Genomic DNA, 26581 nt, shown 5'->3' with positions numbered 1-26581 from the left:
AAAACCTCATCCCAACTGTGAAGCATGGTGGAAGGAACATCATGGTTTGGGGTTGCTTTGCTGCCTCAGGCCAGCTCTCAATTGTTGAGGGAACAGTGTATTCAAAATTGTAGCTAGACATTCTGCAGGAGAATGTCAGGGCTGTGGTCCATCACTTGAAGTTTAATGGAAGTTGGATAATGCAATAAAACAGGAGTAAATCTCCTTGGTTTAAAAAGGAGAAAATTCATGTTTTGGAATGGCCAAGAGTCCAGACCTTAACCCAATTGGGATGCTATGGCATGAGCTGAAGAGGGCTGTTCATGCAAGGTACCCAGAAATATTGATTAATTGAAACAGTTTTTTGCAGAGGGATGGTCTAAAATTCCTCCTCACCATTGTGCAAGTCTGATTAGCAGCTATATGAAATGTTTGGTGGAGGTTATTGTTGCTGAAGGAGGTTAAATACAAGAGTTCACATACTTTTTTCAGCCTGGACTGTGACTGATTTAAACAAAATCAGTGTTCAAAAAAGGCATGAAAAGTACAATTGTTTGTGTGTTTATTAGTCTAGGCAGATTGTGATTTAGATGAAGATCAGACCACATTTTAATTCAGAAAACCAGGTAATTGCAAAGGGGGCCACAAACTGTATATCGACTATTACATTCTTGTGTGCCACATTTCAAAACTATGACTAAAAAGTATTGGAATTGGTTTATTCTTGTCACGTGTATTGAGATAAAGTGAAAAGCTTGTTTTGCGCACTGTTCATACAGTTCAATTTATTACACAATGTGTTGAGGTAGAACAAAGTAAAGCAAGAACAATGCAGAATAAAGTGCAACAGTTACAGACAATGTACAGTGCAGATAGACGATAAGGTGCATGGTCATAACAAGTTAGTTTGTGAGGACAAGTCCATCTTAATATACTAGGGAACCATGTAATAGTCTTATGCCAGCAGGGCTGTAACTGTCCTTGACCTGGTGGTACATGCTTCCAGGCTTCTGTATCTTCCACCCAATGGGAGAGGGGAGAAGAGAAACTGTCTTTGATTGGGATGGGAGTTGTGCAGAGGCAGTGGGAAATATAGAGTCCATGACTGGGAGGCTGGTGCCCGTAACCCTTCTGTTCATGTGGTCATGTGCAGCATGGTTGTTATACCAAGCCATTATGCATCCAGACAGGAAGATTGGAGCTTTGAATTACAAAATGGAGGTGGATACTCTTTTAAAGTAAAGGATGGAATAACAATCTAAATCACTTCCAAAGGTTATATTCATGCAATGTTTTAAATTAAAATCACAAACTGATGTAAGTTATTAGTGTTTGGGTTTTTTTTACACGCACATACTAGAAGCATTAACAACCAAGCTTCTATTAAGATCATAATGGAACTACTACAAGATAACATTTTATTTAAAATGCATGGAATTATGATACTTACAAGCAAATGTGTTTTGAAAAATATAAAATTAGGCTTCAGTGCTAGACCCTCACTCAGAAGAGCATTCAATTTTCAAAGTAAATTTATTACAGAAGTACTTGTATGTTATCATTTGCTATCTTGCATTTTGCCTTTTTGCAGAAGTAAGTAAATATAATAGATTTTTACAAAAAGCTGTACACAAAGATTGACAATAACCCAATCTTCAAAAGAAGACTGTGCTAATAAAAATAATGCTGAGAACATAAGACATAGGAGCAGAATTGGGCCATATGGCCCATCGAGTCTGTTCCGCCATTCAGTCATGGCTGATCCCTTTTTCCCCTCAGCCCCATTCCCCAGCATTCTCTTCCTAGCCTTTGATGCCATGACCAATCAAGAACCTTTTAAGCTCTGCCCTCAATACACCCAATGACCTAGCCTCCACAGCTGCCTGTGGTAACAAATTTCACAAGTTCACCACCCTCTGGCTAAAGAAGTTTCTCAGGTATCTCTATTTTAAATAGATGCCCCTCTATCCTGAGGTTGTGCCCTCTTGTCCTAGACTCCCCAGCCATTCTTTCCACATCTACTCTGTCTAGGCTTTTCAACATTCGAAAGGTTTCAATGAGATTTTCCCCTCATCCTTCTCAATTCCAGTGAGTACAGACCCAGAGCCATCAAACATTCTTCGTATCATAAGCCTTTCCTTCTTGGACTCATCCTTGTGAACCTCCTCTGAACCCTCTCCAATGCCATCACATATTTTCTTAGATGACCCCAAAACTGTTCACAGTACTCAAGCTGAGGCCTCATCAGTGCCTTATAAAGCCTCAGCAAACACGTCTCTGTTCAAGACCTCTTGAAATGAATGTTAACATTGTATTTGCCTACCTCACCACCAACTCAACCTGCAAGTTAACTTTTAGGGTGTGCTGCACAACGACTCCCAAGTCCCTTTGCATCTCAGATTTTTGGATTTTCTTCCCATTTGAAAAAAATGCACACATTTATTTCGACTACCAAAGTGGATGACCAAGCATTTTCCAACAGTGTATTTCATTTGCCTCTTTCTTGCTTAGCTAAGTCCTTCTGCAGCTTACCTGTTTCCTCAATACTACCTGCCCTCCCACCAGTCTTTGTATCATCTGCAAACTTGTCAACAAAGCCATCAATTTCATTCTGTAAATCACTGATGTACAGCATAAAAAGAAGCGGTCCCAACACCAACCCCTGTGGAACACCACTACTCACTGGCAGCCAAGCAGAAAAGGATCCTTTTATTCCCACTTGTTGCCTCCTACCAATCAGCCAGTGCTCTAACCATGCAGCAAGTTTCCTGTTATAACATGGGCTCTTAACTTGGTGCCACACATGAGGCTGCTTACTTTGTCAAAAGGCCTTCTGACAATGGAAACCATGCTGAACTTGTCCTATCTTGTCTTGTGCTCCAGGTAAGACATAATCTCATCCTTAACAATTGACTCCAACATCTTCCCAACTACTAAGGTCAAGCTAATGGGTCTGTAATTTCCTTTCTGCTGCCTTCCTCCTTTCTTAAAGAGTGGAGTGACATTTGAAATTTTCCTGTCCTCAGGCACCATGCCAGAGTCCAATGATTTTTGAAAGATCATTACTAACGCCTCCACAATATCTACCACTACCTATCTCAGGAACCTAGAGTATAGTTCATCTGGTCCAAGTTCTTTCACCTTTTTGAGCACCTTCTCCCTTGTGATAGTAACTGCACTCACACCTGCCATACTGCTACTTCAGCATCTGTCACGTTGCTAGTGTCTTCCACAGTGAAGACTGATGCAAAATACTCATTTAGTTCACCTGCCATCTGTCCCCCGTTATTATTTCTCCAGTCTTTTTTTCAAGTGGTCCACTCTCATCTCTTTTTTTTACATACTTGAAAAAGCTTTTACTGTCCACTTTGATATTGTTTGCTAGCTTGCTTTCATGTTTCATCTTTTCCTTCCTAATGGTTCTTTTAGTTACTCTCTGTAGGTTTTTAAAAGCTTCCCAATCATCTCTCTTCCTGATAATTTTTGCTTTTTTGTATGCCCTCTGCTTTTACATTAGCTTTGAGTTGGCTTGTTAGCCACGGTTGTACTATTTTGACATTTGAGTATTTCTTCATTTTTCCCCAGAAACTCACGCCATTGCTGCTCTGCTGTCATCCCTGCCAGCAGCTCCTTCCAATTTACTTTGGCTAGCTCCTCTCTCATACCACTGTAATGTCCTTTACTCCACTGAAATCCTGCTACATCAGATTTTACCTTCTTCCTATCAGATTTCAAGTTGAACTCATTCGCATTGATATCGCTGCCTCTAAGGGTTCATTTACCTTAAGCTCCCTAATCATCTCCAGTTCATTAAACAACACCCAATCCAGTATAGCTGATCCCCTAGTCGGCTCAGTGACAAACTGCTTTAAAATGCCATCTCGTAGGCATTCAACAAGCTCACTCTCTTGACTTCCATGACCAACCTGATTTTCCTAATCAACCTGCATGTTGAAATCTCCCATGACTATCATAACATTATCCTTTTGACACACCTTTTATGTTTCCCATTGTAATCTGTGGTCCACGTCCCAGCTACTGTTTGTGAGGCCTGTATATAACTGCCATCAGGGTCTTTTTCCCCTTGCAGTTTCTCAGCTCAAACCCACAAGGATTCAATATCTTCCAATCCTATGTCACATCTTTCTACTAATTTAATGCCATTCTTTACCAGCAGAGCCATGCCACCCACTTTGCCTACATGAGTTGTAAAGAGTCCTTGAAAATTTGTAGGTCATAGAATCAGTTCATGTAGTGGTGAATGAGATTATCCACACCAATTCAAGAGCTTGATGGTTGCAGGGTGATAACTATTCCTGAACCTGTTGTATGGAACCAAGCTTCTGGACCTCCTAACCAATTGTAGTAGCAAAGAAGAGGGTATGGTCTGCATGGTGGAGGCCTTTAAAGGATACTGCATTTTTGTGACAGCACTCCATGTAACTTTGCTCAGAGTTGGGGAGGGCTTTGCATGTGATAGACTGAGCCTTTTTCAGTGTGCAGAACATGGCACAACTAGTTAAGATGGGCTCCACTGTATAGAAATTTTGCAAAGATTTTGACATTCTATCATTGGTTTTAAAGTACTCACTGGTTTGCAAATCAAATTAAACTTCCATTATTATTAAAACAATATAATCTTTCATTTATCTACTCCTGCGCCAACCAGTTCATGCCCAGATTCATATTGCTTGGTCACTTGGCTCTGATCACCCAAACAGCTTCAGTAGTACAATGTCAGAATAACTGAAATTCTGTTGGTTTAGCATGTAATAGATGTCATTCATTTCTCCAGCTTACACTTTAGAAATTTGGAATGGTTGATGTGTTTCAATATTGAAACATATTGAAAAGCTTAGATCGAGTAGATGTGGAGAGGATGTTTCCTATAATGGGAGACTTGTGGACCAGAGAGCACAGCCTCAGAATAGATTGGTGTCCGTTTAGAACGGTGATAAGGAATTTCTTCAGGCAAAGGGTAGCGAATCTGTGGAATTTGTTGCCACAAGATGGCTGTTGAGGCCAAGTCATACAGCATATTTAAAGTGGGAATTGATAGGTTCTGGATTAGTTAGGATGTCAAAGGTTATGGGAGAAAACAGGAGAATGGGGTTGAGAGAGGTAATAAATCAGCCATGATGGAATGGTAGAGCAGACTCGATGGCCCAGATGACCCAATTCTGCTCCTTCGTCTTACGGCCTTTAACAAAGTGGGAAACCAACATTGGGAGCTACCTGAATACGCATAGAATTGGCACCAGTGTTTAATAAACTAAGAAGCAAAACATCTGATCCCATCAGAGGGGAGGAAAGGCATTTACTTTAGAAACTGGTGGAACTACTTTTCATTTTAGTAAAAGGCATAATTAGTATTTCCCAAGAATTTCCCTGCTTACATATTCAAATTACCAAGACTCTTGTGGGGGGGGGGGGCATAGAATGGAAGAACATCTATAAGCATATCTTCCAAACAGAAGTTGTACAAGTTAAAGCACTTCATTGACTTGATAGAGAAATTCTTCGTCAAATACCTTTTTAGTGGTGAGAAAATTCAGTGACTGACAAAATATAATAGGTTTTCATCAACACTGTAGGAGCAAAGTGAAAAGTGCTTATCCAATGCAATGCACTTTATGTATCATGTGGAATGCGGCCATTAGCATCATGCTCAAGAATGGTTCTAAACTCTCTCAATATGCATGACAAACTAGTACAATTTTCAACATTCAGGAGACTGGGTAGAGAAGGTAGATGAACTCTGCCTTTAAATGGATTCTCGTTCGTTTTCTTCTCTAGAATTGTTTGACTTGCTTTAATCTTTACACACCATGCAATTTGCACTGACCCATGGACAGCTTTTGTATGTTGGAGAATGGGCTCCAGCCTCAACAGATTTGAAGAAACAAACCTGTAAAAGTCTATTGAGCAACTCCACAATGGTTTGCTTTTTTAAGATAATCTGCTGGATCTCTGCTTGAGAGTAAATGTATTTTATTGCAATTAATCAAATGCTGCTGATTTCTGATATTAATTTGGAGATGAGGACAAAACCTTATTGATGAAGAAATTATTAGATGATTTAAAAATACAGAGATGAATGGTCTACGTGCTTTTATTTAGTATTAATCATTTTGTGTTTGAAAACTAGATGTTGGTGGATTTAATTCATTTCACTTCGTAAAAGCAGATAGTTGTTGTAAGTTTATTCAGTGTTGGAAGATTGTCATCACATTGAAGGGACATTTGCTGACCTGAAGTACTTCCCATGTGTATGATACTTATTTGAGAACATGGAGTGGATCAACCTTGATGTGGACTTTTTTGTATTACTGTACACAACATACAATGTACTTCTATATTTCCTTTACCTCTTTTAAGCTTCTATTCCCCCCCTCAAGTGAATCAAAAGTATGTTAGTGAATTCTGGACATTGTGGCCCAAAAGAGATGCAACAATGGAGCAGTCCATCCTTAGCATCTCAGTTGGCCACCTTGTCCAATTGGTCAAGATGCTAACTAATCTTTGCAGGAATCCACCTGAAAGTTTGCTCTGCTCACTGGCCCTTCTAGGTTCTGCTTTGCCCTTAAGTGTTGTTCTGTTGTTTTTTTTTTGAGACAGGAAAGACTATTCCAAATCAATCACTGATTTTGATGCAATTGGAAAGATGTCACAGAGCACACTTGCGTTTCAGGATAACTTCCAAAGGGCACTTTGCTAAGAAAAAAAGTCTAAACATCACCAATCCTGACCATCTTTCACTTCAGCTGGATTAAATGTGGCCTATTTGTGTGTTCTGCTGATTAATGTCTTCTATAAAACATTTTCACTGTGTATTCAAAGCTGGGCTGAAATAACTAAAATAGCTGGATAACAAAAATAAGTTCAAATCCAGACTTTAAAAAGGATGGCTTCTTACAATGGCTTGGCAAATTTGGATTTTTATATATCTAGTCACTTTTATTTGTTGTGTTACAGTGTAGTTCTGCTTTGTTTAATGCAGTATTTGTTTAAAAAGTAATCCTGGTTTCATTATCCAAAGGATTATTGCAATAAAATCAGTATAATTTATGTGACCATTTCTTCTGGAACATTGTTACATCTTTTCCTTGCACCACTTTTTCTATTTAGTCTCAAGAATTAAATTTTGACAGGTGTACTTTGGGGTAAAATTTTAGTCTTGGATTTGTAAATGCTCATGGTGTAGTAGTGTTATAAATGAATGTGTTGAGATATTTGTATTGCGTCCTTTCTTGATGTGTCTTTCCATTCTTGCAGTGTGTCTGCAGATATTAGCATGCCATTACCAAATTCAGAATCTCATATTCTAACTTACTGCTTTTCCTAGAAATCCTGAATGAATTGGTGATTGGAAAATGTTTGCTGGGGTTGAGTTAAGAGAATTGGTTTATGCAATTTTTGGAGATGATGGTTCACTGTTTCAGCATGATTTTAATGCTTTTCATACAATATAAAATGGGATAATGTTGCGATGTGTTTTGCTGGTAAGGATATTAGTAGAATTTATTTCTGTGGCAATGTATTCCTTTTTTGTAGACTTTGATATCTAAGACTAGTAGATTATTGAATTGTGATTTAGATTAGATTGAGTTTAATAAAATACTTACTATAACACTTTAAAACATCTTAATATACACCTCAGTGTCATTAAGCAAAATTTTACTCTGAACCATTTGAATAAATAGGATGGGTGAACAACATTTTTTGTCAAAGAAGTAGGTTTTGAGCAGGGAGGTTTTAAACATAGAATTTCAGAATTTTTGCCTTGGCACCTGAAAGTACATAGACTGTCACCAAAAAATTAGATGCCCAGAGCACCAGTGTTAGAGGAGCGCCCAGATTTTGGCGATTGGAGAATTTCAACAGAATGGAGGAGGTTACAGAGATGAACAAAGTCCTGGGAGGATTTAAAATAAAATAAAGAATTTTGAGGTAAGCATTGATTAAGTTAATGAAGTTAAGCTTGAAGATAGGATACTACTGTTTATATGTCATTGACAAGGTCCTGAAAGGTTGGGTCACGTGGGATTCAGGGTGGAATTAGCAACAATAATTGAGATTGATTTGATGGGAAGCAAAGGGTGATGGTTGACTCTCTGACGAGAGATCTGCAGCTAGTGGAGTGCCCCATGGATCAGTGTGTGACCACTTATCCATTGTGCATGGAAACTATTTGGTTATAAATGAGGGTTTTGTTGATCATGAAGCAAGTTACATGAATTACAAAGAGATTTTTATATTTTAGGGAGATGGGCTGAGGAATTCCAATGGATTCCAACTTGGATAAGTGTAAGGTGGTGCATTATGGGCAGTCAAACCAGGGTAGACCCTATCAGTGAATAAATATTGTTGGAGTAGAGCAACCCAGGAGTGGAAGTGTGGATGCTGGTCTTCATCACTCAGGGCACTGAGTTTAGGAGTAAGGAAACTATGTTTCAGTTACACAAGTTGTTGGTGAGGCCAAATTTGGAGTATTGTTTAATTTTGATTAACCTGTCACAGGAAAAACTATCAAGTTGGCGGACGAGGTTTAAGTATGCTGCCTGGAAGGGAGGGCTTGAGATTTGAGGAGTGGTTGGCTGTGCTGGATGTTTTTTTTTTGGAGCATAGGAGAAACGAGGGGTGACTTGAAAGTTTATAAAATCATGAGGGGTATGGCTAAAATGTTTTTCTAGTGTTAGGGAGTGCATAACTAGAATGCTCCCCACTGATCTCCCTCCTGGCACTTAGCCTTGCAAGCAGTACAGGTGCTACACCTACCCCTATCCCTGCCCCTACCTCACTACCATTCAGGGTCCCAAACAGTCTTTCCAGGTGAGACGTCGCTACCTGTGAGTCTGTTGGGGTCATGTACTGTGTTTGGTGCTCCTTGTGTGGCCTCTTGTATATTGGTGAGACCCAACACGATGGTGTAAGGGGTTTCTTCTTTTATGTTACTGCTAAGGCTAATAAATTGCCTCTTTGTTATGTTAACTGGTGAGAGAGAGCTTTCTCTGTTTGTGTTATAATTCCTGATAATTGTATTCATTTGTTAACCAATTGGGATAGCTGTTATTCTTTCTTGTGGGTCTGTAAGCTAGTGTTGCACGGACTTTTGGGGAGACGGCGCGAGGGGGTTAGATGGAGAAGACGCAATGTTGAGAGCTGGGCGACAGAACGGACCCTGAGCGGGGGGTCTGAGGCCCAGGGTTTTTGGCGAGGAAAGGAGACGAGGACAGATTCGTGTGGAGTGTCTGGTCGACCACCATGGTTGGTCCCAGGTGGTGGGTCAAGGAGGTCGGAGGGGATCGAATGGTGGCAAGAAGACATTGTTAACTGAGCTCCAACGGTTGTGCATGAAGTGGTTGAACTTTGATAAGTTTGGCTCCTTTTACTTTTCCTTTTATATTGTATCTCTATTAAGTACATAGTTCCAGTGCAATCTATAAAGTGTAATCATTTAATCGCATATGGTATACTGTCTGTTATTTGGCATGGTGGGGACATCACATAGCATCTACACAAGCTGATTACCCAGTTTGGTGGGGCTGAAGGCTGCTCTCCCTAGACGGAAGCGAGCTGAGCGAGCCTGAGGCTTACCAGTGGGCTACAATGGTATTAGGAGTCTGAAGAGATTTGGCATGTCAACAAATACACTCAAAAACTTCTGTAGATGTACCGTAGAGAGCATTCTGTGACAGGCTGCAACACTGTCTCATATGGGGAGTGGGGCTACTGCACAGGACCAATAGCAGCTGTAGAGGGTTGTAAATCTAGTCAGCTTTATCTTGGGTACTAGCCTACAAAGTACCCAGGACATCTTCAGGGACTGGTGTCTCATAAAGGTAGCGTCCATTATTAAGGACCTCCAGCACCCAGGACATGCCCTTTTCTCACTTACCGTCAGGTAGGAGGAACTGAAGCTTAAAGGCACACACACTCGGCGATTCAGGAACAGAGTCTTCTCCTCTGCCATCTGATTCCTAGATGGACATTGAACCCTTGGACACTACCTCACTATTTTAATATACAATAATTCTGTTTTTGCACAATTTTTAATCTATTAAATATATGTATACTGTAATTGATTTACTTTTTGTCTTCTATATTATATGTTGAACTGCTGCTAAGTTCAACAAATTTTACGTCACATGCTGGGGATAATAAACCTGTTTCTTATTGGGAGACCAGTTCATCAACGCATCTACACTCCACCTGCCAGAACAAGCGGAATTTCCCAGTGGCCACCCATTTTAATTCCACTTCCTATTCCCATTCTGATACCTCTATCCATGGCCTCCTCTACTCTCAGTATAAGGCCACACAGTGTCTTGGAGGAACAATGCCTTCTTTGGGTAGACTCCAACCTGATGGCATGAACTTTGATTTCTCAAACTTCCAGTAATGCCTCCCCCCCACCTTCACCATTGCCCATCCCCTTGTCCCTTTCTCATGTTATCTCCTTACCCACCCATCACCTCCCTCTGGTGCTCTTCCTCTCCACTTTTTCTTTCTTCCATAGTTCCTTCAGCATTTTGTGTGTGTTGATCAGATTTCCAGCATCTGCAGATTCTCTTGTTTGCAAGAAAGATGTTTTAGTTGGTATTGGTCAGCTGAACTAAAAGACCTGTTTCTGTGCTGTTTTAATCTAGACCAGTGGTTCCAAGATTTTGGCTCCAGACCACATCCTCAGGCAATTACATAAAAAGTTAAGAAATTTGACTTGCAATACAGTGGAAGAAGATAGAAACTACAAATTGAAAGCAGCAACAAATAATTGCAAAAATATTGAAATTTATATCTAAAAAAAATTCTTACAGTGAAAACGATTTTCATCAACAATTATGTTGTAGTCCAACTGTTCACTATTTTATTGCTTTTTCACCTTTGATTGAAATGGATAGACGTGTTGCAGCGATATCAGCTTCTCAACGTTAGGCTGAAGGTCACACAGGAGTCTCACATCCCCATGTTCAGTAGTTTGTAGTCTGTTACGTTGCTTTGAGTGAAGTTGGGCAACTTCATTGAAACTGTTCTCCACTGAATATGATTGTTGGACAGGCAATAAGGAAAATTTGACTTTGCACAGTGCAGGAGAACATTCAGAGATTGCTGCAACCAAAAGTCTTGACATGAATTATTTTGAATGTTGGCTTCAGTTCAGAATCATTTTGTAGAGAGATCAGTTCTTCCTCCATCCTTCCTGTTAATTCCTCATTGCGAATGTTCAACAATGGATTTATTACCCAATCTGGAATTTGGATCCGGAAGAGATCCTGAAAATTCTCTGACATGTCTTGTGGTGGCTTACCCGGATAGGCACAATATACACTTGAAGATCATCATCTGGTATTCTTTCTTTCTCTTCCAATTCAGAGAGGCCTGGAAATTGGAAAAGGTCATGACTGCCAGTGTTTTAAATAGGGTTAACTTGGATAGAAATGTGGAGATGACTGATTTTGACTCTGATAAGATTCACATAATTTCATTGCAATTGAAGATTGATTTCATTAAACTTTGCGAATAATTCTGACAAATAAGCAATGGTATGCCTTAATATTTTTCAGTTGATTACTGAATGAAGTTTTCAAGACTTGAAACTGTGATAAAAACTATTTGAAGAACTGCAAAAAGGCATCTCAGGCAATTTCCTTTTGAGAGCCATCTGACTTCTGTGTGCAACAGCAAGTATTCCAGCTCTGTTATTCTCAAAACACAGCTCTGATTGAGAATTGAGAGCATGGGCCTTGATTTCATTTACCTCTGATAACAGTAATTAATGATTTGTGCAGCTGATCACTTAGGTTTTTCTGTGACAAGATGTCTGCGAATTACATAATGAATGGTAAATATACCGTACACCTTTTTCAAGAAAGTAATGACTCCGTGGTGATGTTCTGTCATTGATGGCGTCCCATCCATTACACAAGGAAGAATGTTGGTGAGCAGAATATCCTTTCCTTTGAAAAATTGCTCTACAACCTGAAATGTTGACTTCCCTCTAGATATATCTACTTTTAGTCCCCTTGCAATAACAACTCATGCTTTCATCTTTTATGAAGCAAACATAACCAAGAAGCAAAGATTTGTTGCCCGACAAAGTTGACTCGTCCAACCACAGAACAAATTCTATTGTTCTAAGTATGTTGCACTATGTGTTTTAAACATCTGACATTTTATCTGTCTGTCTTTGAACAAAGCTGTTGCCTAGCAGAATCACTTTAATTATTTGGACTGGTGACTTGTCCAAATCCATACTTCAAATCTCCCTTGCTTCTGGCAAAATCAGCTCTTCTCCATTTATATGGGGCTTTCCAGATTTAGCAATGAACAATGCAATGTTGTATGAAGCATGCAAACCATCACACTTCCGTTGTTAAGTGCTAGCAAGTGTGTTTTGAAATGTTTTAATGCTTCTGCAAGTTTTCATGAAGTGTCTAAAAATAAGTAAAGTTCTTGTTTGTTCTATCAGAGTGTTTTCTCTTCAAATGTTCAAGGAGCCTGGACGGTTTCAGTGCCTCGGGGGGGGGGGGGGAGGGGGCAGGGTGGAAGCTTTTTCACACATCAGACACATTGACTGCTGTTGATTGCTTGATGCTGGGCTGCTGCTGCCATTGTCGTTTTGGATAAACGACCATGGTCAATTGTCTATTGTTTAAGTCCAACCTCAAGCACTGCAATCAATAAATGAGAATATTATGATGGCATAATAGCTCAAGCAAAACCTGATTCTGCTTGAAGATACATCAGTTGGGCCAAGAGCTAGAGAAACGCAGTCAAGGCCATTCAAAAGGGCAGATTCTGAACTATATGCTATTGAACGCCATTACCATAATTCACAGGAATTGCATCACTCTGATTAAAGTGTGGGAATCCTCCAAGCTAACACTGTACTATAGTAGTCAATGGCAATAATGTGTGTGTCAGACCCAGAAATAACACTTCCTTTTTAGTGCAGATTTCTCATATACCAAATATAGAAGTGTCATGTTGGTTTTCAACAGCTATAACGTGCTTCAAGCTAAGTCCAAGAGAATGGTGGGCTAGCAAGAGATGAGATAATTACACAATATTGTAATCAATTGAGGACTGAGAATCCAGTGCTTATAATAAATAATTAATTTCTTATATTAAGCCTGTATTTCCCTCAAATCTTCTCCTTTCTACTGAGCTGCCCCTTGCCCCCTGCCACTCCCTTTATCTTTAGAAACATCCACCGTCCCCAAAGGGGTCAATATTGCCTGCTTTAGGAACCAATGCTCTAGACTAACTTGGAGCTAGTGTAGATCAAGGGTAAAGGGAATTTAGTATGAATTCAGATATGGATGAAACAAATTGCTTATGTGTGCTATGGATGTTCTCACGAAACTGTAGGTTAAGGAAATCTGAAACGAAGATAAGGTGTTTGTCAAAGACATCTTTCTACTGCAAGTGCATTGTTGGGTCATAATATTTTCAGAAATGTTTACATGGGAAGAAAAATTCTGATCCAGTTAATAGGCAGTGAGTTAGAACAAGAAGTTGTACAGTTAGAGCTCAATGTATCCAAAGTGTGAATGAAAATCAGAAAAGAACCCAAAAGGTGAGGCTTCGAGGAATTGCTGGGATAAGCAGGAGAAATATTGACTACCTTTTTCCCATAGATGCTGTCTGGCCTGCTGAGTTCCTCTAGCATTTAGTGTAAATAATTGGAGTGTTTGTTTTCAGTCTAGAGTTTGGTTGTGAATGTAATCAGATAAGTGTATTCCCACTTGCCTGAATGATGGATAGAAACATAGAAAACCTATAGCACAATACAGGCCCTTCGGCTCTCAAAGGTGTGCTGAACATGTCCCTACCTTAGAAATTACTAGGTTTACCTCTAGCCCTCTATTTTTCTAAGCTCCATGTACCTATCCAAAAGTCTCTTAAAAGATCCTATTGTATCTGCCTCCACCACCATTGCCGGCAGCCCATTCCATGCACTCACCACTCTCTGAGTAAAAAAACTTACCCCTGACATCTCCCCTGTACTTGCTCCCCAGCACCTTAAACCTGTGTGCTCTTGCAGCAGCCAATTCAGCCCTGGGAATAAGCCTCTGACTATCCACGCGATCAGTACTTCTCATCATCTTATATACCTCCCATGTCTCAGGTCATCTCTCATCCTCTGTTGCTTCAAGGAGAAAAGGCCGAGTTCACTCAATCTTTTTTCATAAGGCATGCTCCCCAATCCAGGCAACATCCTTGTAAATCTCCTCTGCACCCTTTTATGAGGAAATCTGCAGATGCTGGAAATTCAAGCAACACACACAAAATGCTGGTGGAATGCAGCAGACCAGGCAGCATCTATGGGAAGAAGTACAGTCGACGTTTTGGGCTGAGACCCTTCGTCAGGACTAACTGAAAGAAGATATAGTAAGAGATTTGAAAGTGAGAGGGGGAGATCTGAAATGATAGGAGAAGACAGGAGGGGAAGGGATGATGCTAAGAGCTAGAAAGTTGATTGGCAAAAGGGATACAGAGCTGGAGAAAGGAGAGGATCGTGGGACAGGAGGCCTAGGGAGAAAGAAAGGGTGAGGGGAGCACCAAAGGAAGATGGAGAGCAGGTAAGGAGTGATTGTGAGAGGGACAGAGAGAGAAAAGGGGGGGGGGGGAACAATAGGACAACAATAAATAAATAAATAAGGAATTGGGGTAAGAAGGGGAGGAGGGGCATTAATGGAAGTTAGAGAAATCAATATTCATGCCATCAGGTTGGAGGCTACCCAGACGGAATATAAGGTGTTGTTCCTCCAACCTGAGTGTGGTTTCATCTTGATAGTAGAGGAGGCCATGGATTGACATATCAGAGTGGGATGTGGAATTAAAATGTGTGGCGGCTGGGAGATCCTGCTTTCTCTGGCAGACAGCGTAGGTGTTCAACAAAACGATCTCGCAGTCTGCAGTGGGTCTCACCAATATATAGAAGGCTGCACTGGGAGCACCAGACGCAATATATCACACCAGTCGACTCTACTTCTTCCTATAGATGCTACCTGGCCTGCTGCATTCCACCAGCTTTTGTGTGTGTGTTGTCTGCCTTTCTATGGCTTCCACATCCTTCCTGTAGTGAGGCAACCAGAACTGAGCACAGTACTCCAAATGGGGTCTGGCCAGGGTCCTATATAGCTGCAATTTACCTCTTGTCTCTTAAATTCAATTCCACGATTAATGAAGGATAATACACTGTATGCCTTCTTAACCACAGACTCAACCTGCACAGCTGCTTTGAGTGTCCTATGGACTCGGACCCCAAGATCCCTTTGATTCTCTACACTGCCAAGAGTCTTACTATTAATACTATATTCTGCCTTCATATTTGACCTACCAAAATGAACCACTTCACACTTATCTGGGTTAAACTCCATCTGCCACTTCTTAGCCCAGTTTTGCATCCTATCAATGTCCCGCTGTAACCTCTGACAGCCCTCCACACTATCCCCAACACCTCCAATCTTTGTGTCATGAGCAAACTTACTAGCCCATCCCTCCACTTCCTCATCCAGGTCATTTATAAAAATCACGAAGAGTAAGGGTCCCAAAACAAATCCCTGAGGAACACCACTGGTCACCGACCTCCATGCAGAATGTGACCCTTCTACAACCACTCTTTGCCTTCTGTGGGCAGGCCAGTTCTGAATCCACAAAGCAATGTCCCCTTGGATCCCATGCCTCCTTACTCTCTCAATAAGCCTTGCGTTGGTACCTTATCAAGTGCCTTGCTGAAATCCATATACACTACATCTGCTGCTCTTCCTTCATCAATGTGTTTAGTCACAGACTCAAAAAAAAAAAATTCAATCAGGCTCGTTAGGCATGACCTGTCCTTGACAAGGCCATTCTGACTATCCCTAATCATTTCATACCTCTCCAAATGTTCATAAATCCTGCCTCTCAGGATCTTCTCCAACAACTTACCAACCACTGAAGTAAGACTCACTGGTCTATAATTTCCAGGGCTATCTTTACTCCCTTTCTTGAATAAAGGAACAACATCAGCAACTCTCCAATCCTCCGGAACCTTTCCCGTCCCCATTGATGATTCAAAGATCATCGCCAGATGCTCAGCAATCTCCTCCCTCGCCTCCCACAGTAGCCTGGGTTGTGTAAAAGCCTCCAGCAAATCCTCTTTCTTAATACCTACATGCTGAAGCTTATCAGTCTGCTACAAGTCAGCACTACAATCACCAAGATCCTTTTCCATAGTGAATATTGAAGTAAAGTATTCATTAAATAGCTCTGCTATTTCCTCTGGTTCCATACACACTTTCCCACTGTCACACTTGATAACTCCTATTCTTTCACATCTTATCCTCTTGCTGTTCACATACTTGTCCAATGCCTTGAGGTTTTCCTTAATCCTGCCCACCAAGGCCATCTCATGGCCCCTTCTGGCACTCCTCATTTCCTTTTTAAGCTCCTTCCTGTTAGCCTTGTAATCTTCTAGATCTCTAACATTACCTAGCTCTCTGAACCTTTTGTAGGCTTTTCTTCCTGACTAGATTTACTACAGCCTTTGTACACCACAGTTCCTGTACCCTACCATAACTTCCCTGTCTCATTGGAGCGTACCTTTGCAGAACTCAACACAAATATTCCCTGAACATTTGCCACATTTCTTCTGTACTTTTCACTGAGAACATCTGTTTCCAATTTCCTGCCTGATAGCCCCATAATTCCCCTTACTCCAATTAAAACACTTTTCTAACTTGTCTGTTGCTATCTCTCTCCAATGCTATTGTAAAGGAGATAAAATTATGATCACTATCTCCAAAATGCTCTCCCACTGAGAGATCTGACACCTGACCAGGTTCATTTCCAAATACCAAATCAAGTACAGTCTCTCCTCTTGTAGGCTTATCTACATACATAGGCTTATCAAGAAACCTTCCTGAACACACATAACAAACTCCACCCCATCTAAACAGACATTCAGAGGATGGTGTGCTCTCTGTGTCAATGTCCATAGACAAGTTGAAAAGATGAACAATGGTGCTGGCAATGCACACAATACGTGAATTTTTTTGGCACTGATGTGAATCACGCCTGGAGGTTGACATTCGTGTTTGGTTTCAAAATTTGTTAACTAGTGTTCCATTAGTAATTCTCACTCAGCTGAATCCTGGGATGTAAGCAGTTGGTCTTAGCTGGTTGATAGAAAAAGCTAATGGACTGGGGTTTAAAATAATGCGAGGTGATTATTAAAGCATAGGTCCTGACAGGATTTAACAAGATAGAATTAGAATCAGGTTTATTATCACCAGCATGTGATGTGAAGTTTGGTAACTTAGCAGCAGTACAATGCAATACATAATCTGGCAGAAAGAGAAAAATAATAATGAATAAAACATAATAAATAAGCAAGTAAATTAATTACATATTGAATAGATTCTTAATAAATGTGCAAAAACAGAAATACTTTATATTTTTTAAAAGTGAGGTAGTGTCCAAAGCTTCAAAGTCCATTCAGGATTGGATGGCACAGGGGAAGAAGCTGTTCCCGAATCGCTGAGTGTGTGCCTTCAGGCTTCTATATCTTCTACCTGATGGTAACAGTGGAAAAAAGGGCATGCTCTGGGTGCTGGAGGTCTTTAATAATGGACATGTTTCTCCACCCCCCCCCCCCCCCAACAAAGGAATTTGGAACTAGGGCGGTCATTATTTTAGATAAAGGAGTTATTCATTGAAGATAAATTTCTTCAAAGACTGTTAATCTTTGAAATTATCTACCCATATACCTGTGGAGCTTGAATATATTCAGTTGAGTTATGCAGATATTTGGTCTGTAAATGTATCAAATGGTCCTGAGTTATGTCCATGCCAGGACCACCAGACTTAAAAACAATTACAGTCAGCCTTCCTTATCTGCAAGGGATTGGTTCCGGGCCCCCTCGTGGATACCAAAATTCATGGATGCTCTAAGTCCCTTATTCAATCTGTCTCAATGCAGTGGACCTCAGGACCCAACGGAACCCCAGACCTTATTTAACCTGTTTCGGTGCGGTGGACATTAGGACCCAGCAGCAGAGATCTGAATCCGCAGTGTTTCTGTTCATGAAAATAATCACGATCGTGTTTGAAAATAAGGTGGAAGTAATAAAGTGATCGGAAAGAGGTGAAACACCATCAGTCATTGGAAAAGCGTTAGGCTACAGTTAGTCAACGATCGGAACAATTTTAATGGATAAAGTGAGAAAGGCTGTGCACTGATGAAAGCTACAATTATTACTAATCAATGCAGTGGTTTAATTATTGGGTTTTGGGGTTTTGGGTTTTTGATCCTCACATCAACCCGGCATGGTGGAGAGCACACTCAATAGTGGTCTGTCACTGGATTGAACTTGGGAAGAAGTTCCCAAGCCCGGCGCTGAAACATACTTTCTTATGTGTCTTATATGCATAGAAAGGTAAAATATATACTATATAAGATAAACGTTTGACTAACTGACACTAAATAATACTGGATGTACCTGTTCCGACTTACTTAGTAAGAGAACTTCCTGTTTATTTCGATCCTGATCCACGATAACCCACGCACATCCTCTCGTATACTTTAAATCATCTCTAGATTACTTATAATACCTAATACAATGTAAATGCTATGTAAAATAGTTGTTATACTGCATTGTTTAGGGAATAATAAAAGAAAAAAGTGTACATGCTCGAACAACAAGTGCTGAAAGAGCACTTCGGGTTTTCTCAGTTCGCGGTTGGTTGAATTTGTGCGTGCGGAATTCGTGGATAAGGAGGGCTGATTATACTTTCCTGAAGCAGTACTTCTGATCAACACCTCCATCCACTAACCTACCCCCACCCCTCCACATTTCACCCTCCACCCAGCCATCACTACAGTACTTTTATCTTTTTCTGTTAGTCACCTTGTGTCAAGCATCACTTTATGGACATACAATCAATCTATGTGTGTAAGCTATATATTTATATTTATTGAGTTTTTTAAATTATTGTGTTCTTATTGTGCTTTTTTTGTGCTGCATCAGATCCAGAGTAACAATTATGTCTTTTCCCTTTACCTGCGTACTGGAAATTACATTTAAACCATCTTGAATCTTGAAATGTGAGAGCCTCTGCTCAATGACTCCTTCAAGCACTGTGTTCCAGATTCCAGCCATTCTCCCTCTGGGAGAAAGAATACCTCTTCCAATCCCTTCAAGCCTCTAACCTTCCCTTAAACTGTATAATCTTGCTATATATACCTCATTACTGTACTTCAGGTTCTCCCTCAGACAGGATTGGATAGAATTTCAGTTGTCATGCAATGAGAAAGTTATACTTACACTGGTGAAGTTGCAGAGAAAGTCAGTAAAGTATCACTTGGGATTGAATGTTTCAGTTCTGAGGGGTCTTGGTACCTTAATGGTGAAGGGAAAGTGATGTTTGAGGCATAATCTTTTTTCAATAGTTCTAGAAATTTATTCTGTTCATTGACAGTCTCCTTGAATAAAAATCCTGAATTTAAACAGCTGTACTAAATTCCCCTCTTCTTTCTTGAATTTTAAAGCCTTTGTTAGGATCTAGGCCAAGGAAATGTAACTTGTCATTTTCTGAGAGCCAATCTTGTCAGTACAAGTGTGTGCATGCATAGAAAATGTAATCTTGGTAATGCTGGTGTTAATTTGTCTGATTGCTAGATGTAATTGCTGTCTATTTATTTTTTTTCTGGGTTTTCATCTTGAGCTGACAAGGAAAGTCCTCTGGCAGTTAGGGCCTAAGCAGACACTGAATGCAGATAGAAAGCTTATGTTGAAATTCATAGCCCAAAAAAATTCTATTTATCTGGGATATGATTAGGTAGGAAGATGTTAAAACTTGCCCAACCCAGAAACTGAGAAGAATAGTTCTGTGGTCCAAATTGCTTGTTACTGGAACACCAGGCAATTTATTAATTTGCCAAACAGTTAAGGTAGATCATATTCTGTTGTACAACATGTGCTGTCTAGGTTTTCTGTTCAGATCTTGTAGCTCAAGTAATCCTCCATGTATAGTGTACTTTGCAAGCTATCTAAATGTTCAGCAAACTGTACTGGATGACTGGGTTTTCCTGGCAGTGATGGAAACATTTGAGTATTAGGTAGTTCTTCAGTTCTGAAGTTGAATAGATCTAATATCATTATTGTTGCTATTGCTAAATAAGAAAGTAATTGACAGATTCCGAACACACTGTTCCTATTTCAATAAATGTGGAACTATTTTTTTTAGACTGTTTGTTTGAATAATCTTTGGGCCACTTGTCGCATTCTTGGTCAGAAATTCTCTTCTCATGGTAACTCAAAGTTCCATAGAGATTTAAGAAGAAAACTATATAGAGAATACAGTTTCAGATTTTTAATTGGTTGAAATGGAAGATACTTAGTAATGCAGGCAATTATTATGTACAGTACTAAATCTTAAAGTGCTGGAAGCACTCTAATCAACCAGAATATGGAAGAAGTATGTATAACATTTCAGGCTGAAGTCCCTTTGTTAAAACTGGCAAAGACAAAATGAATTAATTTACAGAGAATTTGGGAGAGGAATAAATAGGGAATATCTATTAAGGATTGTTAGTGTCAAATATTGTGAAATAGTGGCTTCTGGAATTTCTTGGCAAGTTAGGCTGTGCAAATAGAGAGAGATTTAATACCACAGATGATTTGAGGTGGAAAGGACAAGTTCACACAGAGCTTTCAGGGGTAACATGCTAGGAAGGAAAAAGTCTGAAAAATAGACCAGAGAACTTGCTGAAAAGGTGTTTGACCGCCTGTCCAAATAACGACCAATGCTTTGATATTCTGTGGGCAACTATTGAATGCTAACTAGGAGGAGGAGGACCCATATTCTAAAATTTGGATCGAACTGTTCCTGAGGTTCAAAGGTAAGTGAAGTACAGCAACTGGTCAGGTCTGAAAAGTAATTAGAGGATGACAGTGGTATTGCATGATAGAAGCTTGCATAAAATGAACATCATATAACAGGAAATTGTTCAGAGATTTAAAAACAAATGCTCTTAAATATTCCAAGTCAGGAAGCATCTGTGAAAAGTGAAATGCTTAGTGTCTGGAAGCCTTTGTCAGAACTTCAATGTTTCCATCAATTTCAGATTTACAATATCTACAGATTATTTTTGTTTTCATTTTCATTTTAAGGAAATGTCCAAGAGATCCATGTAAAATGCCAAGGAAATTTATGAACTGGTGATGTTTGGTGAAGTTTACCAGTAGCAGATCAGAAGTAGAAAAGGAACTGGAAAAGGAAGGGTCCATAGGATGGAGAAAAATAGTTCCACTAAACTCTGACTTGGAATATAAATCCGAATGAGCTGAAGAGATGGCAGTGAATTGCTGTTTTTCCTAATGTTCATTTTGTAACCTTGGAATTTGAACGTGGTAACTATGGATGCTTAGAGAATTTGGGCTGAAAAATGGCAGATGAAATTTAATGCAGATAAGTGCAAGGCGTTGCACTCAGTAGGACCAACCAGGTTAGGTCTTGCACAGTTGGGCACTGAGGAGTGCGGTATAGCAAAGGGATCTGGGAAAACAAATCGAGAATTCATTGGAAGTCGCGTCACAGATTGATAGAGTTTTAAAGAAAGCTTTTGGCACATTGGCCTTTACGTCAAAGTATCAAGTATAGGAGATGGGACGTTGAAGTTGTATAAGACATTGGTGAGGCCTAATTTGGAGTACTGTGTACAATTTTGGTCACCCATCTACAGGAATGATGTCAATAGGATTGAAAGAGGACAGAGAAAATTTACAAGGTTTTTGTCAAGTCTGGAGAACCTGAGTTATATGGAAAGCTTGAATAGGTTAGGACTTTATTCCTTAGAATGTTGAAGATTGAGAAGAGACTTAACAGAGGTATACAAAATTGAGGAGTATAAGTAGGGTAAATGCAAGCAGTCTTTTTTTCCCACTGAGTTTGGGTGGGACTGCTACTAGATGTCATAGGTTAAGGGTGAAAGGTAAAAAGTTTAAGGGGATCATGAGAGGTAACTACTTCACTCGAAGGATCATGAGTATATAGAACAAGCTGCCAACTTAAATGGTGAATGTGAGCTGGATTTCAATGTTTAAGGGAAGTTTGGATAGGTACATAGATGATAGGTGTATGGAGGGCTATGGTACTGATGCAGGTCGATGGAAGTAGGCAGTTTAAATGACTTGGCATGGACTAGGTGGGCTGAGGTGCCTGTTTCTGTGTACTATTTTTCTGACTTTAGATTCTTCAATCCACTTCTTTAACACTTGGCTACTGGCTGAGTATCTAGAGACAGTGGGAATCTCTCTGCTGGTCCTATCACTAAAATGTTATCTTGAGTTTCAATTGGTTAAAAGTTTGTACTGAACGGATGAAAAATTTACGATCATAGTCATCTCACAATTTGACTGCACCCAATTGCTCAATCACATGATGAGTCAAGGTTGAAATAAAATAGTATTGCGTTCTGAAATGGACATGTAATAAATGACTAATATATATAAAGTGCTGTGTTTAAAAGGAAATGCTCTGACAAGTTATAACACCTGAACTATTAACGTCAGTCTTGAGCAACTTCTGCTAGTTTTTCTACTGCCTATCCCTCTTTTGCTGCTCCCTAAGCAGGGTGAGTGACAAAGCTATGGTTCTCTGCAATTGCAAAATTCACATTGCTATGACTAATACAGAGAAATATTTAACTATAGGTACTATTAGAATGTGAAATTAATTTACTTTTTGTAATACCATAATATGAACAAAGAGCAATTTGGTTTTACCCTTTCAAGTATCAAATTCAGTTTATTAATAGTTTCCTTTTTATAACTTTTGGACTTGCAGAGCCTTTGAACAATATTTGAAGTTATTAAACAAAATAACTCTGGAATCCAGACTAAATGTGATGATTAGAAATACTTTTAAATTGTTTTGGCCTTATCGGTTAGTGCGTATATCACAGCTTTGTTCCAATTAATTAGGTAGGAGCGCCATGGTAAATGCTGAACGATTAAAACTAAGAACTTTACTTGCCTTCCTCTGACCTCCTCCCTGCTGTCCCAGTCCTTTGAGTCTAGCATTTTATTATCAGAAATGTTGAAGGAAAAGATTCACTGGGAAAAACAGATTGATAGAAATGATAGCAATGTTTATTATAAATGCGTAAATTTATGTATAAATCATAAATGAATGAACAATCTATAGAAGTTACCTATTTTTTCATCCACTCCAAATGAATGGCATTTTGATGTGAAAAAACAAAACCTCAGAAGATTTACTGGAAGTAATCAGCAATTGATTGTCGTGGCAGTGTAGTGATTAACATGATGACACTATTGCAGCTCGGTATCAAAGTTCAATTATGACATCATCTTTAAGAAGTTTATTATTTTCCCATGAATGCATGGGTTTCCTCTGCATGCTCTGGTTTCCTTCCACAGTCCAAAGATGAAGTTAGTAGATTAATTGGCCATTGTAAATTGTCTCATGTTTCGTTTAGGGTGAAGTTGGTGGGTTGCTGGTGGTGTGGCTTGTAGGGTGGGTAGGGCCTGTTCCACACTGTTATCTCCAAATAAATACTAAGTAGGGCAACATTAACAGAGATGATTTTTTTGGAATTTTGAGGAAGCAGTTGGTCAACAGTATAGCTGCTTACAATCACAGGTGATGCAGGGAGTATGTAAAGTGGCAGATGGACACCTCTGCCTTTTTTCATTGGTGTTCTGCAAACAAAGAGACATGAGTTCTTGGTGCCAGAATAAATATTGACCTCCCAATTTGAGTGGCCACAAGAAATTTGGAATCTTTTTTTTTTGATTCCCACATTCATCTGGGAATCTCTTCTAGTGATGGTGCTCAGAATACTGAATTTGTTTTGGGAATCTAGTGTTGGGTTCACAGACAATATGGCTAGTGTGTTTGAGCCAAGTTTGTGTAATCAGAGCATGGATCTTAGCCTGGGAAGGGACTTTAATCTGCTGTTAGATTTGGAAGATTTTGAAGATGACATTGCTATATCAGGACTGAAGGTGCAATGTCTCAGAAGCAAATAAGGCGGGGGTCAATGCTTCCCAGTAGAGTGTGGGCAGCCTGTTATCTGTGGCAGGACATTCTAGGGTCTGGAGCTAGCGAATTAACCAAATAACTTGACTGCCTTACTTCTGCAGTACTAATTCATCTGGTTGTCTTTGGAGGTTAATAACTATAGTTATTAGCACAGGAACATGCATATCATCCAAATGATCAAATGGCCCAGTCTTTGAGTTCCAAAGATAGGCCTGCATTCATCTTCATCTGGAAGTCTTCAGGGATAAATCTTCTTGGCCTTTGAATGAAATCACACCTGAAGATAATTTACTTCACTTCCATGTTGTCAAAAAGCAACACCCGGGCATTTGATAATCTATACTGCTGTAGAAATAGATCCCTGGATTATGCACTGTTAGCTTTAATCTGTATAATTGTAATTCCAGCACCTGCACTAAGGAAAATTAGTTCTGTTCTATCAACAAAAGAAATTTAGACTATATCTTATTGATAAAATGTGATGTTGATTGTGATATAGAGTGTTTATTCTCAGTCACCTGCTTGTCAACATTTAACAACTGATCACTGAAAATTTGGGTATAAGGTCTGGATTCAAAGGAGATGATCAATGTCTTTGCAATAGCATTTGATTGTGACAGGTGATCTAAGAGCCCTTGCAAAACCTGTTGTTAAATGGGAAACAAGGTGAAAGTTCTTCACTAGTAAGATTCATGTTCTCAGATGAAAGATGGGTTGTGGTTGTTGGCTGTCTTGACTCTGGAAGTACCTCAAGTTGGCCTGCCTCATCAATGACTCTGCATTGGAAGTAAGGTTGCTCACTTGTGATTAGACACAATTTGTATTGGCATCTTGAAGGAGTTGCACCACTATGTAGACAGTTTGGATTTGAGAGATAAATAATAAGTGTCCCAAGTGCCAAAGAATTGTAGTAATCAAAAAGAATTTATACCTCCTGATATTCCATGGCATTACCATCATTTAATCCCCTAATATCCAAAGGAGATCATTATCAACCAGAAGCTAAATGCCAGCCTTATGAAAGCAAAATACTACAGATGCTGGAAACCTGAAATATTTTTTAAAAAACCAGAATATTTAAAGTACTTAGTGAAGCAGTCAGCTGGAGGAGTTTTCATCAGAGCTGATTATCATCACTTGTGATTCAGGTCATAAAGCTGAAACTATAATACTGCTTTTCTCTCTGCAGATGCTGCCTCAGCAGCCGAGTAGTTCAGCAATTTCACGTCATTTACTCCCCTCCAAAGACTGCAACAACAAGAGCAGGTCCGAGTCTTGGTATCTCGTGGTAAGTCACATGCCTACCATATCTCCATAGCCTTTTCCAGAAAGCAGGTCAGGAATGCCATGGAATTGTTCACTTCTTGCTTGAATGATTATAAGATCAGTATCAGTTGGAGTTCAACACCCTTTAGTACGTCGCAACCTGTTGGTGCCAATTCATCACTTGTTGATCCACTTCATTCTGACTGCAATTTGAATCAACAACAACTTGTACTGCAGTTACCTGTCATGTTAAATGGTGGCTAATCAAACCTGCAGGCTCTTATCTCCACATAGATATGTACAAACACAATTACCTGCAAATTTCCCTATAAATCATTCATTAACCTCACTTCAAAAAAACATAATGGGTATTCTGTACTGGAATCTTCGGGCAATGTCATAATTTCACAAGATGAACTGCTTTTGTTCATGTTGGTGGCTGGTTACCACAAACTGGGCTTTAGGGGATGGGAAAGAGGTCCTGATGTTTGTGGTGAGACATGCATTCTGTAAAGGAATTGAGTATACTGGGAAAAGAGTACATGAAATAACAAGAAGAGGTCATGAGTGCAGGCTATAAAGGTCCATCATAGTAGACCTTCCTGGGAAGGTATACAAATATCTTTAGCTTGTTATGGTTTACTCAAATGTGTTTAGAGTGAAACAACTATGAAAGAAGGGGGAAATCTGCTTTTTTAATCAATTGAATTGCTGTTTAGAAATAATATGCTTATTGAGTTCTGATTACCAGGGAAATAATCTTTTTAAAGAATTAATGTTTCTTAATTTTTAGGGAACATGTCAGCAACTTTGGATTGATGGAATAGGGGCTGCTTCCCATGTGGGAAGCCTCCCACTCATCTAGGAATGGAGTCTGAGACTACAGCAACCACCATTTTGGCTTCAGTCAAAGAACAGGTATGATAGTTGTGTACAATTTTGATTAATTTCATTTAGTTCTAAGCATAAAGGCAATGCTTGATTTTTAACATTCTTGCTTTATCATCTCCTGAATTATACAGTTCTGTAAATACTGAACTGATGAACTATTAAGTGCAGGTGAACCTCCCCGCCCCCCACACCTGCCTGCATTTGCAGCCATTCAGATTACAGAAACTCATCCCTGAGAATTCACAAGTGACTACCCAAAGTTGTGAGATGTAGAATAAAATTCACTCTTGTGAAAAACTAAATTCAGTCTGTTTTTGGTCTTCCAGTAGTGAGGCAATAAGATTTGGATATAGTATCAATTGTGTTGGCAGTCACAGCCAGGCTCCTC

General features: G+C 39.6%; 1 protein-coding gene across 6 annotated transcripts in view; it reads left to right on the top strand.

Moving 5' to 3' along the window:
• pkp4 (plakophilin 4) overlaps window positions 1-26581 on the top strand; it is a 185508-nt gene that overhangs the window by 11384 nt on the left and 147543 nt on the right. For 5 of the 6 annotated variants that reach the window (XM_059966500.1, XM_059966498.1, XM_059966499.1 and 2 more), the window contains exons 2-3: window positions 25226-25324; window positions 26096-26220. In XM_059966500.1, the coding sequence (XP_059822483.1) occupies window positions 26170-26220 (51 nt within the window). In that variant the 5' untranslated portion in view covers window positions 25226-25324; window positions 26096-26169. The remainder of the gene's footprint in view (window positions 1-25225; window positions 25325-26095; window positions 26221-26581) is intronic. The other variant, XM_059966497.1, reaches the window with a different exon arrangement.

Source organism: Hypanus sabinus, chromosome 4 (genome assembly GCF_030144855.1).
Source record: "Hypanus sabinus isolate sHypSab1 chromosome 4, sHypSab1.hap1, whole genome shotgun sequence".
NCBI classification, from domain to species: domain Eukaryota; kingdom Metazoa; phylum Chordata; class Chondrichthyes; order Myliobatiformes; family Dasyatidae; genus Hypanus; species Hypanus sabinus.
This window is presented reverse-complemented; position numbering and strand designations above follow the sequence as displayed.